General features: G+C 38.5%; 1 protein-coding gene across 2 annotated transcripts in view; it reads left to right on the top strand.

The window, feature by feature from the left end:
• The first annotated feature begins 693 nt into the window (after positions 1 to 693).
• Positions 694 to 13,418, top strand: part of prkd4 (protein kinase D4) — a 29,330-nt gene continuing 16,605 nt past the window's right edge. The window contains exons 1-3 of one of the 2 annotated variants that reach the window (XM_036562089.1): positions 694 to 998; positions 1,465 to 1,625; positions 10,856 to 10,994. In XM_036562089.1, the coding sequence (XP_036417982.1) occupies positions 932 to 998; positions 1,465 to 1,625; positions 10,856 to 10,994 (367 nt within the window). In that variant the 5' untranslated portion in view covers positions 694 to 931. Of the gene's footprint in view, positions 1,078 to 1,464; positions 1,626 to 10,855; positions 10,995 to 13,418 lie in introns of both variants that reach the window. The other variant, XM_036562090.1, reaches the window with a different exon arrangement.

Genomic DNA, 13,418 nt, shown 5'->3' with positions numbered 1-13,418 from the left:
GATTTTTTCATTGATAACTATACATCATATCACATAATTGACCTCACAAAACATTATATCGCAGTGGTGCTTACCTTAAAAGGAAATTACACTGATTTCTTAAAAAGTCTGAATATTTATATTGTTAAGATATAAATGATGTCATTCAGAGTGGTCTCATATGAAATGCTCCTTTCCAGAGAAACTTACTGACTGGATTGTTGACAGTGGTGGTGATGGGAACCAGACGTCTGAAGCATTTAATACTTGTAAAAGCTACTTTATAGACAGCCATTACAACAAAGAGTTACATATTGTTGTCTGAAGCCTGAGACTTTGTTTACTATAGTTTTACCACTATTTACCATTTTTTTTACCACTATTATGTCATCATCAACATTAAATATAAATGTTGATGTCTATACATATACATATAAAATGTGTAGGTTCACTGGTCATTTTGTAAAATTATTAAAATGGCTAGATTTGTGTTGTAGACATTACAATTCCTGGTTCCCATCACCACCACTGTACAGAAAATCTGAATTGATAGGTTTTTCAACAATGGAGCATTTAACATCAGCCCTCTCTGAATGACTTTGTTTACATCTTAACCACTAATTTATGCAGATAATTTGAAAAATAAATGGAATTCCCCTTTTTCATCTTTTTAGGGTTTCAAAATTTCCCTGTGGGTGTTGGTTTTGAAAAATGCAGAGAATGGTAATGTTTGTATTTAAAAAAATGGGCGGATGAAAAGGCTTGCCTCTTTCTCTAGCTTGTGGCCTAGAGAAAGAAAATGGTCTGTGTGCAAGAGTTTCCTGTCTCTGCTGCCAGCGTCTCATTAGCTAAACGCGCCTCACGAAAAGGAAGCCAGTGTGAGATGAGAAGCAGCAGAAAACAAAGCAAGCTGCAGAGAGGTGTTGTTTCTCCCTCACCAAGGTGAGAGAAAATGGCCGCCAGTGTGAACCACCAGCCTGCGAGGGTGGAGCTGGACTCGCTGGACTCCGGTATTTCCAGTAAGTGTCTTCTCCTACATCATGTAGCGTCTTTTGCACACTTCTGCCTTTGCCCACATCTGGGATGCCTCACACTTCAGTAAGTCTTCTCTGACAGTCACAGCTTCCTCTGTGTGCGTACATGGCCTGTTTGATGGCCTGCATTTCAGAAATCTATACTGAGAGTCTAAGGCAATAGGAAATTAGAGGACATTTCTGTTCATTTATTTTTGTTTTACTCTTGGTTGACATCTTTTCATGCTTGCTCTGCTTGCCTAGCCGTACTGCAGACTTTGTTCTCATGCCCTCACTACAGCCACTACAGCGCAGCCTTATTTAAAGATAACAGTATGTAGCACTGTCTGGCTGTCCACACTGAGAGACGACTGAGTCGTCTTCAGTTTTTCCACAGGCAAAATGCAGAATTACCTGCTACTTCTTAGGAAGGTTCAGAATTGACCTAAATATATCTTACCTGTCTCTTAAGGTTGTTTCTCTGAGATGTCCATGGGGACAGAGTCGGTCCATCGAGGTCCCATCTGTGTCGTCTTCCAGATTGGCCTGTTCAAAGAGGGAGTCAAAGTGCCTGAGGGCCGGCTGAGTTTCAGAAGCGCGAAGAAACTGGCAGCAGACATCATCGAGAAGAAGGTAGGACTATTAAACATGATTAGTGATTATCTTATTATACAAGCAGTGCACAATATGACAATCCTGTAGCCTGGTGTTTGAATTATATTATTAAATTACCATAGTTACCTACAAGTAATGGGTGTTAATTTGTATAAGTAGCAGTATAAGGGGTCTAGTACGGATGTAAGGTGCCCTGGTTGCCCCAGGACCCCCAACTGCACTTGTGGTAGTCATGCAATTGTATGCAAAATATTACAAAGTCTGGGTTTTCTCTTTGTCCGTGTTCCAAAGGCTGTGGCCCTTATTCCATCTGGTTATTTTCCAAGCTGTTGTCCTTTACTAGATTGATCATTTGTATTTTTTTTTGTCGTCATTTTTCGTCATTTAATGTTTCAAAGGCGCTTTGGTAAAACGTCTTTTGTGATTTAATATTTTCACACCTTTTTCAAAGATGGAATAAGTAGATTTGGTCTGATTTTAACAGAGATGGTGGCATCATGGATTGCCTTCCTTTAGTAGATCAAAAGCTTGGGTTTGATGGAGTAAGGTTTTTGTGATAAATTCATTTAAACGCCATTCAATTTCATATTAGACTTCTATATAGATTTATGGCCTCTGAGATTAGGCTGCTGCACTAAACAGTTGTAGAAACTTGCTACTTCATGCCACTGTTATAAGAGATGTAGCAACTGGTCTTCAACCAGTTAAGCGGGCAAGGGAGGACTCGGGATGCACCGATCATGAATTTTAATGGTCGATTCCTGTTTCTTTAAAGAAAAACTGGCTGATGATGGATTTCTGTTAGCCTTTTTTAAACTTGAGGCTCACGCTGTGTGGGCTGACTGAATATATCAATCATACAGCACATTTCTTGTACTTTCTATTAGCCAAATTAAATATATAAATAGCATTATTTGTTCTTTAATTGGCCAAACTGGCATTTAAAAATTTTTAAACTTTCATTCTTAAATGAAAAATCAGTTGCCTATTTAAATAACACAAACCAAATTAAGTGCTACATTGAAAGTAAAGTGTAACTGACCATTTAGGACAATGACTCATGCATAACTATGCTACGACATTTTGGTATACGTATTTGGTATACATATATATTGTGGTGTACAGCAGCATTCAAATAAAGCATGAGTGCACTTGCATGATGTCATGATATTGCAAATTTACACAAAATTTAAAAATTGCGTGTTCGGAGCAAAAAATTCAGTGGTTTTATATTGTCTGATTCCAATCTTTCATGCACGGTATGTCTCGTACATAACCTCTCTTTATCCCTTAGAATTAAACAGGCTTTTTTTTTTGTTACTGTGCCTTTAAGACTGATATATGTAAATGAGATCTGTTCTGACTGGCTGCCCTATATCATTAAGGATATGGGCCCTTTAATAGATGTATACATTGAACAAACAAAGACAACTGTTCATCACAATTAATCATCAGCTCAAATTCACTGATCGTAACAGGCTTAGTATGTCTGTTTACACAGTAGTGGAATATGCACTATAAAAACAATGCAGCATGCTTTTTACATTTTTTTTTTTCACGTTTGAAAATATTTTGGCCAAACCATGAGCACATACACTGATCAGGCATAACATTATGACCACCGCCTTGTTTCTACACTCATTGTCCATTTTATCAGCTCCACATACTATATAGATACACTTTGTAGTTCTACAATTACAGACTGTAGTCCATCTGTTTCTCTGCATACTTTATTAGCCCCCTTTTACCCTGTTCTTCAGTGGTCAGGACCCCCATGGACCCTCACAGAGCAGGTATTATTTGGGTGGTAGATCATTCTCAGCACTGCAGTAACACTGATGTGGTGGTGGTGTGTTAGTGTGTTAGTGTGTGTTGTGCTGGTCCGAGTGGATCAGACACAGCAGTGCTGCTGGAGTTTTTAAACACTGTGTCCACTCACTGTCCACTCTATTAGACACTCCTACCTTGTCAGTCCACCTTGTAGATGTAAAGTCAGAGACGACTTTACTGCTGCTGTACAGTTTGTGTTGGTCATCCTCTAGTCCTTCATCAGTGATCACAGGACGCTGCCCACAGGACGCTGTTGGCTGGATATATTTGGTTGGTGGACTATTCTCAGCACACCACCACCACATCAGTGTTACTGCGGTGCTGAGAATGATCCACCACCCAAATAGTACCTGCTCTGTGGTGGTCCATGGGGGTCCTGACCACTGAAGAACAGGGTAAAAGGGGGCTAACAAAGTATGCACAGAAACAGATGGACTACAGTCTGTAATTGTAGAACTACAAAGTGCACCTATATAGTAAGTGGAGCTGATAAAATGCACAATGAGCGTAGAAACAAGGCGGTGGTCATAATATTATGTCTGATCCATGTATTTTACTGAACATTTCAAAGTCAATGCAGCTGAATCATTGTCTTTAGATCAATACATCACACCATTTTCACACCCATAGGTTTGAGGCTTAGTGGCTTATGGACCCCGTAAACTGTGTTATATGCTCTAGGGTGTGACCATATTCTGTGGAGGTTACTGTGTTGCTCTGTTGTCCTTCTGACTGATGATCCACAGAATGTTTCTTTAATACGTGCAGGCAGACGCACAAACTCGCACACAGTAGTTCACCTATGTAAGTGTGCTGCTCTCAGCATGACCGGTGTGGTTTGAAGGCTTTGTAGCTAACTTTCCGACCACAGACGCCTCTCCACCACTCAAACACACACTCGCCTTTCTCTTCCTCTCCTCTGCTTCATCTCTGCAGGCTTTCCACTGCCGGACACACATTTCGGAGACATTTAATGTATATGCACACATGCTCTCAGGTTAATTTCACATTTCATTCTTGAACTCTGTGCTAGACCTTCTGCCTTTAAGCCAAGTGGCTTATTCTCTATGCTGAGCATCAGCCAGCGGTAATCTTAAAGGGGAATTCCGCCTGTTTTTGAAAATTCCTGCATAAATCAGGTATAAACAAAGTCATTCAGAGGGTTTTGGTGATTTCTTTACAGTGGGGGTGATGGGAACCAGGAGTGCATACAACACAGATGTATTTCCTACCCAAAACCAAGGATCTACAAGTTTTCTGAGTTTTTACATGTAATGCTGATGATGGTAGTGTTTTAAAAAGTAAATTGCCTTATAACACCCTGCGTGTACTTCCCTGCCTTATTAAAAAATGCTTTAGGCCAAAAGCTGAACTCCAAACTTTTCATAATACAGTGTCTCTGGCATGTGCAGTGTATACATTGCCATTTCCTGTAAGAACTTTGAGTGAGGGAGCTTTTAAAAGCATTAAACTCTTCACGTCTGCTTCCTATCACCACCACTGTGAAAAGTTCTGACTCAGTTTTTCTAAAATGGATCATTCCACTTTGAATGACTATATTTACAGCTTAATGATTTAATTATGGTGGAAAAATGAGTGGAGTACCCCTTTAATAAATTAATACCCAGTGACGCAGGAAGTAGGCGGTGTGGAGGGTGCTGCAAGGATAAGCGGCTTTGAAAACGTGTGTGTATGTGTGTGTGTAAGTGAATGAGGTATTTTCATTACAGTGAGCCGACAAAAGACACACAGGTTGAGATACAAAGACGGACAGTCTATGCAGAGTTATCAGCCAGTTCTAAGCCACGAAGCAGCCGAATATTACTTTTAAACTTTAATCATCTAGCATAATTATGAAGATTTTATCAACCGTTATGTTTCCCGCTCTGTGTGTTCCAGTGTTAAATTTCACTGTGTGACTGCACACGTGACATAATCAGTTACCGCGCCACATATCAACAATCTGATTGGTCACCACTCAGCTCATTAGCACAAAGTTCATCTTGCATAAAAGAGCAGTGATGATGTGTGTCAGTGATTTGGTGTCAGCAATGTTATGTGTTCACAATGAATGATGTGTCAGTTTTATGTATGTATTGTCATCTTTTGCCTTATTATCGCACATGAGATTTAGTGACAGAGTGGGTGCATTTACATGCATTTAATAATCCGATAACTGCAGAAAATCAGATTTTGTCAGTAATCCGATCAACGCGTTTACATGCGCTTTGGTAATCAGAAAATAGGGAAACTCTGGGACTTCATGAGTCAGGCAGTAATCGGATTTCTGCTTCGCAACCAGCCAATAAACTCACAGAAGAAGACGTGATGTAAAACTCAAACTTCATGTTGCGGCTTTTTTTAAAACATTGCGTCACTTTACCTGAAAATATGAACATACATCATCTAGAAGATGAAGAATATCAAAATCCTTCATTTCGTCAAGCATGTATTTGGTTTCAGTGTCTCTCCAAAAGTGTTTTGCTGCATCTTGCGGTAACACTGCTTTCTTATTTCCGGTATCGCGGTCTGCTTCGCACATGCGCAGACTGAGAAATCCAAAAGAAATCCGGGTAAGAGTTTACATGCACTCAGAAATCTGATTACTGAGCTAAAATCCAGTTCTCTTTATTGGATTTCTTAATTGGATTTCTAGAATTTACTCCTATCTAAGAAATCGGAGTATGTTGTTTACATGACCATCTGAATAATCATTTAACTGCATGCAAATGCAGTTATTATGCATGTAAATGCGCTTATTGTCTGATGCTGATGTACATTAGCAAAAAAACAAAGAAAAGAAATCCTATGCTGATACATACACAATTATAAAATGTAGAAATTGGGACCAACACCCGGATCAGCATTACAGAGAAATATACCGTTTATCTCTGTAGAGTTACGGATGCAGTAAAATAAGTAATATGTGGAAATTTTAGCACAGTAACCCAGCATCAAGTAAACGTTCTGCTCTTCCAGAGTACAATAAATACATCAGATATCAGTCAGAAATATCAGTCAAATCTAATCACCTGTCTGATGTCGATAATTGTTTTTCTTTTAAATGATCTGCTGACATTGATATGATTCTGATATCCCTCTGCATTCTTGGTATCCAGTTCTTAGGCTATTTATTTTAAATGTAAAATGCACTGCGTTCTTTGGTTTGGTTGACTGATGGTATGGCGTTTTGTGAGTTTAGCCTTCTGTCACAGAGAACACTGCTTGAACCATTACTTCTGTTCTCTATAATAGTGTTCAGAATGGTGCTCCAGTGAAGGGAATAGTGATTAGGGGACTCCACACACAGCCTGCAGAGAAATACCATATTTCCGTATGCATCGCTTGTGATGAGGTGTCGTTCATGTTTACAGATGAGAAAGCATCCGAGATGTAATTCTAAACTAACTGCTAGGACTGCACACCTGTCAGCAGCTTACTGCGGACTGTTTTTATCGCTGTTTAGAGCTGACTTCTGAGATGCTGATGTAGCTCGAGATAATGCTGTAGCGATGCAATGAATCTCAAAGTCATTGCTAACTATTTACTCAGCCTGTGAGGCATCGGTCTGCATTCCCTGTGTTGGTTACCTTGTTCATTCAGACTGGTTTGCTGTACAATGCTGCATTTTAAAGAAATTTACCAAGTCAGAATTTTTGTGCTGGTGATAGTATCCAGACGTGAAGAGTTTAATGCCTCTGAAAGCTCCCTCACAGAAAGTTATTGAATGTTCACGAATACAATGGTTAATGCAAAAAAAATGGCTAGGTTTGTGTTGTAGTCATCACGCTCCCTGGTTTCTGTCACGACTACTGCAATTTCTGCAATGAACCACTTCACATTAAACCACTTTGAATGACTTTGTTCACATCTAAACTTCTGAATTACACAGATTATACTGAATTGTGCCATTGAAATGAGCATGTATTTATATATATATGCGTCCCATTCAATTTGACAGTGCACTCAGCATTGAGCATGGAGACCTTAAGCCCATGTACAGCTGCTACAGAGCGTCCCATTCAATTTGACAGTGCATTTAGACACAATTAGTGAGGTCAGGTACTGATCAAGCTCCACTTTAGCTCATCCCAAGATATTGGATGGAGCTCCATCACTCCAGAGAACATAGTTCCACTGCTTCACAGTCTGCTGCTGCTGGGGGGCTTCATATCCCTTTAGCTGACACTCAGCCTTGAGCATGGTGACCTTAAGCCCATGTACAGCTGCTACAGAGCATCCCATTCAATTTGACAGTGCTTTTCTATGCAGCTGTTTATGTGCAATTATCTGTTACAATTTGAGAATTTTTTTTTTGTCTGTGAATACAGCACAGCACACAATGAGCAATGATGCACTGAGTCGAATTCATTGCTCATTTCCGAGTGTAGTAGGCATCTTGGGCGTCAACAAAAACAAATACACATCCTCGTGCCTCTGCTGACGACATTCAGTTCCCCGAAAGTCTGTTATTAGTCTCCTACACCCAGCATGTATTTAACCATTTATTGACTCATTCCCGGCAAGTGGAGTGAAATTAGGAAGTTATCCTCCTCCACAGTCTGAACAGCCTCATCCTTTCCCTGTCTGCGCTCTCTCTCCCCACTGTGTCACACTCTCTCTCTCTCTCTCGCTCTCTGGTCTGTCACTCTTCTTTTTCTTTCTTTCTTTTGTCTGCCACTCTCTTTCTCTGCTTTTGAGTCATTTCCTCTAGATTTGACATTTAAAGGCCTGAGTGTGTCTCCACCTCCAGCACGGCTCTGTACACACTCTCTGACCTGCTTACACGCCCTCAGCTCGCTGCAGCGCAGATCAAAGGCTGATGATTATCTGACTTCGCTAAGCTGTCTCTGTGTGTGAAAAATCAAAATTTAAAACCGTATTAAACCTCACTTTCCTACCACGTTCTCTCATGTGCCATCTTTTGTGGAATCCACTGATCAGTTAACTTATAATTATACTTTATAATTTGAGATGGCCTAATGGTATTGATGGGCATTGAGGGGAAGGAAGAATGAATCTGATCCAATCCTAACAAATCTATCCTAAAGTATCACACACTCACACTATGTGATGTTTTTAGCTGTGTAGTTCTGCTGGAGGGGTAGTAGAGTCTTTGAGTAGATTGATCATGATAACCTGCTGTTAGATGATCGTCTTCAGTGATATGCCTTAGGTAAAAATGCTCAAGGCCGATATTCAAGGTTTCAGTGTTAAAAAGTGGTTTGTGCCAACTGTAGTTATAATTAATTTCTAACGTAAGACTTGATAAAAACTTTGCACATTTTTTAATTGTGCTTTTGTGGCGTTAAAAATGTATATGGCACAGTTCAGGTTTTGTATTGGTTATAGTGCTGTTACACTTGATTAGATCACTATTTTGCATTTTGATTTATTTAGTAATAAGTGTGAGGAACTGAAGTGTTGGCCACAAACACTTTTTGGCTGATTTCCCAGACCAAGTTAAAGTCTAAAATTTTTTTAATGGTACACCACCAATAGCATCATATTTTCCAATCATACAGAGATGTCAAGTTGATATTCATGTGTATTAGTAAGGGATGCTAATTTTGGCTAATTCTTTTGACCGTTGACCTTTAGTCTACAATTGCTTGTTAACAGACAAGTCTTAAATCTAGGACGCGACTCATCAACATATCAATTATGAAACAGATAGTTCAAAGCTATTGTAAAATACTTAATATGTACACACTTATGAGTACAAACATCAACTAAATTCTGTATTAGTGCCCTGAGATAATAAAAAATGTACTTTGGTAATACTGATATATGGGGCCAGAAATCAGCCTGTATATGAAGCAAATGGCCAGAAACCATATTAAACAGACCCTGTGTAAGAACCTCACTTTGTTTAAACTGAGGGGCTGATAACTATGATATGTCCATGATTGCATGACCAAAAACTAAAAAACTGATGAAATGACTTTATAGAAGAACCTCTTTTGATTCCCTAAGGATGATACTTTTTTCAAAATTTCTGCTTAATTAAATTGTTAAAGTGTAAATAAAGTAATTCAGACTTCTTTGACGTGAACTGCACAATTCTAGAGAAACTTACAGAGCTAGAATTGGTGATAGGAACCAGACATCTCAAGATTTGAACGCCTCTAAAAAAGGGGTGGTGAACTACAGTCCTAGAGGGCCAGAGTCCAGCACTATTTGGTGATTTTCCTGCAGTTAACACATCTACTAAATCTGGCAATTTGCTGCTTAGTTGATTTAAGTAGGTAAACCACCAGAGTGTGCAGGTTCTCCCTCCCAGAATGTTATTACTAAAATTGGTAAGAAACAGACTACACAATAGTTGAGACTAAGGCGAATGGTGGAGGGGTACATGCATGACATTGCAAGGCAAAATTGCCCCCAAAGAAAGCTCATTCTTTCATATTTACTTCCAGAGAAACTCACCAGTCTGTAAATTTCTCTAAAATGGACCATTTCACATCAAATCGCTCTGAATGACTGTTTACATCTCAACAACTAAATGATGCTGAACTTTTGAAAAATCGGTTCACCTTTAAAGTTCTATGTCTAAAGCTATAATTATCAGTCATTACTACGCCCTGTTGAAATGAACACAAATATCATGACTGGGACAAGCTGTAGGTCAGTGTAGCTCAGTAGCTCTGGAAAGCCACTGCCGTCTATCATCAGACTTTCTCTCTGAGAACATGGACAAATCAGTTTTCTGTTTTATCCCTTGTGGATCTTTGCTTTTGATACTGTTGTGGTTGAATTATCGGCTGCTCAAAAAGTGTCCCGAACATCATTATTTTTAGCTACACGCTAGTAGGCCTATCAAGCAGAAACAATTGCCTTGTGCATCCTCCTAAACAATTCAAAAACAATATACAATCAAAACTACCTATTCAAATAAGAACTGTTTTTGGAAATTAAATCAAATGAAATTAAAGTTTTTTTTTAACAGTAATATTAATCAACCAATTGTTTCTTTGATGGTAAAGAGTGAATCAGTTGGTCCTTTACATCCCTATTGAGCCAGTATTAGCAGAAAAGCAGTCCTGTAACAGATCTATTCTGAAATAGCTCACACTCACACTGTGTGATGTCATGTTGTTAGCTGTGTATTTCTTACTGTAGAGTGTTTTGAACTTGACATCTTTAGACGCTCATCCTAAGTCAAATGCTTCAGTTTAAACAGTTTTTAGAGAATAAAAATCAGATGAGGTTTCATTATCAATAACGGAAAAGCAAAGTAGTATCATGTCATCTCTGATATGCAGTACGGCTTCCTTTGTGGCAAACTGTACTATAAAAGAGTGTATTATAAAAGGGTTCGGATGTTCAGTCTGTCTAAGTCCGGAGTTTTTTCTTTTCCTTTTGTTACTTTTCAGTTCATATGACTAATGTGTATGCATTTCTCTCTGGTGGTCCAGGCTCCTGACTGGAGTGTAATAGGTGTTGGTGAAAAGCTGCTGCTGTTCAAACATGACCCCAACTCAGAACAGATCTTACACAGACTTACAGAGCAACACTACTTGCAAGACGGAGACCTGGTGGAGGTGGTACTCGCTGGTCAGTGTATACACACGCACGCACGCACACACTCAAGCATGTATGCTTATATTTATGCATTAAACATATAGTATTGTGCAAAACACAGAGACAACACTTATACAGTCATACAGCCCTTAATTTAAACTTATGCATTTTTCTGGAGGAGATCAGATATGAGATGCATTAGATTAGATGAAAGGAGATTAGCTATAAGATACATTAGATAAAATAAAAGGAGATTAGCTATAGGATTCATTATATTAGATAAAAGGAGAATAGCTGTAAAATGTGTTAGATGAGATAAAAGGAGATTAGATATGAGATGCAATAGATTAGATATAAGGAGATTAGATATGAGATGCAATAGATTAGATATAAGGAGATTAGCTATAAAACCTTTGATTAAATAAAAGGAGATTATATGTAAAATGTGTTAGGTGAGGTAAAAGGGGATTAGATATAAAACACATTAGATTAAATGAAAGGAGGTTAGATATAAGACAAAGGAAGACGTTTCCAAAACTGTAGTCCAAAAAAAGTATTAAAAGTTATAGAGAAAATGGACCCCTAACAACCGTGTAATACCTGGAAGACCACTGTAACCGTCACCATCAGATTAACAGTAAAGCTTTCATCTTTGAGAGAGAGGAGAAAATCAAGCTCCTCTCTTGCTTTAGATCTGAAATAAATCCGCAAGTGTTTCTGTCCATCCTTCCATTGTGAGAAGACAACTCAACACTACAAGTCTGAAAGAATGAGTAGCTGTGAAGAAGCCCTCACTGAAAAAAGAAATAGGCAAAAAGAAGAACATTTGCAAATCAAAGAAGACTGACCACCCCAGAGTCCAGACCTGAACACCGCTAAATGTGTTTGGGCTTATTTGGATCATAAGAAGCAGAAAATGCAAACAACTTCTAAGACTGAACTTTGGAGGTGTGGAAAATATCCCTGCAGATTTCTATGAAACATTTGAAAGTGAGTCTCCTGAAAAGAATAGAAGCTGTAATAATAATAATTATAATAATAATTTTATTTATATAGCACTTTTCATGCTGGTGGCAGCTCAAAGTGCTTTACAGACAGGTGATAAAACATAGTTATAGAAGAGATCATTAGTACTTAATTAGAATCAGAAGAAAATGTAGAAGATTAAATTACAAGATAAACACCACGAGACATTCAGTTTTAATTAAATGCTAATTTAAAGGGATACGTTTTAGGGTGCTTCTTAAAAGTGAACACTGAGCTTGACTGTCTAATAAAAGGTGGAATTGAGTTCCCCAGTTTAGAAGCATAATAACTGAAAGAGGCCTCTCCATGTTTTCTGTATTTTGCAGAGGGTATCTGTAGAAGGCCAATATCTGCAGATCTTAGATCGCGTGCCGGAACATAAACAGACAGACACTCTGTGATGTAAGCAGGTGCTAGGTTGTTTTGAGCTTTAAAGACTAGTAGCAGAACCTTGAAATCTATCCTGAATGATACAGGCAGCCAGTGCAGTTCTTTCAAAACGGGAGTGATGTGATCTCTCTTTTTTTGTTTTTGTTAAGATGCGCGCTGCTGCATTTTGTACAAGTTGTAAGGGATGTGTAGTTTTCTTAGGAAGTCCAGCAAGAAGAGCATTACAGTAGTCAAGTCTGCTTGTAACAAATGCATGAACAAGTTTCTCTGCGTCGCTCTGAGATAGAAAAGGCCGAACTTTAGCGATATTTCTTAAATGATAAAAAGCTACTTTAGTGACCGTGTTTACATGTTGGGTAAAACAGAGCTCAGAGTCTAAGATCACACCCAGGTTTCGTACTTCAGGTTTGGTAGATGAAGCTAAAGAACCAAGTTTCTCAAAAATCATTTTTCTCTGAGTTTCTGTACCAACAATCAGTAATTCAGTTTTTTCATGATTTAATTGTAGAAAATTTTGCGACATCCACTGAGAAATATCTGACACACAGCTGGTTAGTCTGTCTACAGAGTCTTGATCTTCAGAAGGAATAGAAATGTATAGCTAGGTGTCATCAGCATAGCTATGAAAATGTATACTATGTTTCCTAATAACATCACCTAGAAGTAGCATGTACAAAGAGAAAAGCAAAGGCCCTAAGACTGAACCTTGGGGGACTTCACAAGAAACGGCAAATCGTTTTGATGAATGATTTCCAAGTGAAACCATGAACTGCCTATTACTTAAATATGATTTAAACCATTCTAAAACTGTGCCTGAGAGGCCAACCCAGCATTCAAGACGCTGGAGTAAAATCTTGTGGTCAATGGTATCAAAGGCTACACTAAGATCTAATAAAACCAATGCTGTCTCTGTACTATGGTTAGAATGAAAACCTGACTGAAACTTCTCATATAAATTGTTTGATATTAGATTTTTATTGAGTTGTTTGAAAACAACTTTTTCTAAGACTTAGAAAAGGTAGGTTTGAAATCGGTCTAAAA

This window comes from Colossoma macropomum, unplaced genomic scaffold (assembly GCF_904425465.1).
Source record: "Colossoma macropomum unplaced genomic scaffold, Colossoma_macropomum, whole genome shotgun sequence".
NCBI lineage: Eukaryota > Metazoa > Chordata > Actinopteri > Characiformes > Serrasalmidae > Colossoma > Colossoma macropomum.
The sequence above is the reverse complement of the archived record's forward strand: the minus strand, read 5'-3'. Positions and strand labels throughout refer to the sequence as shown.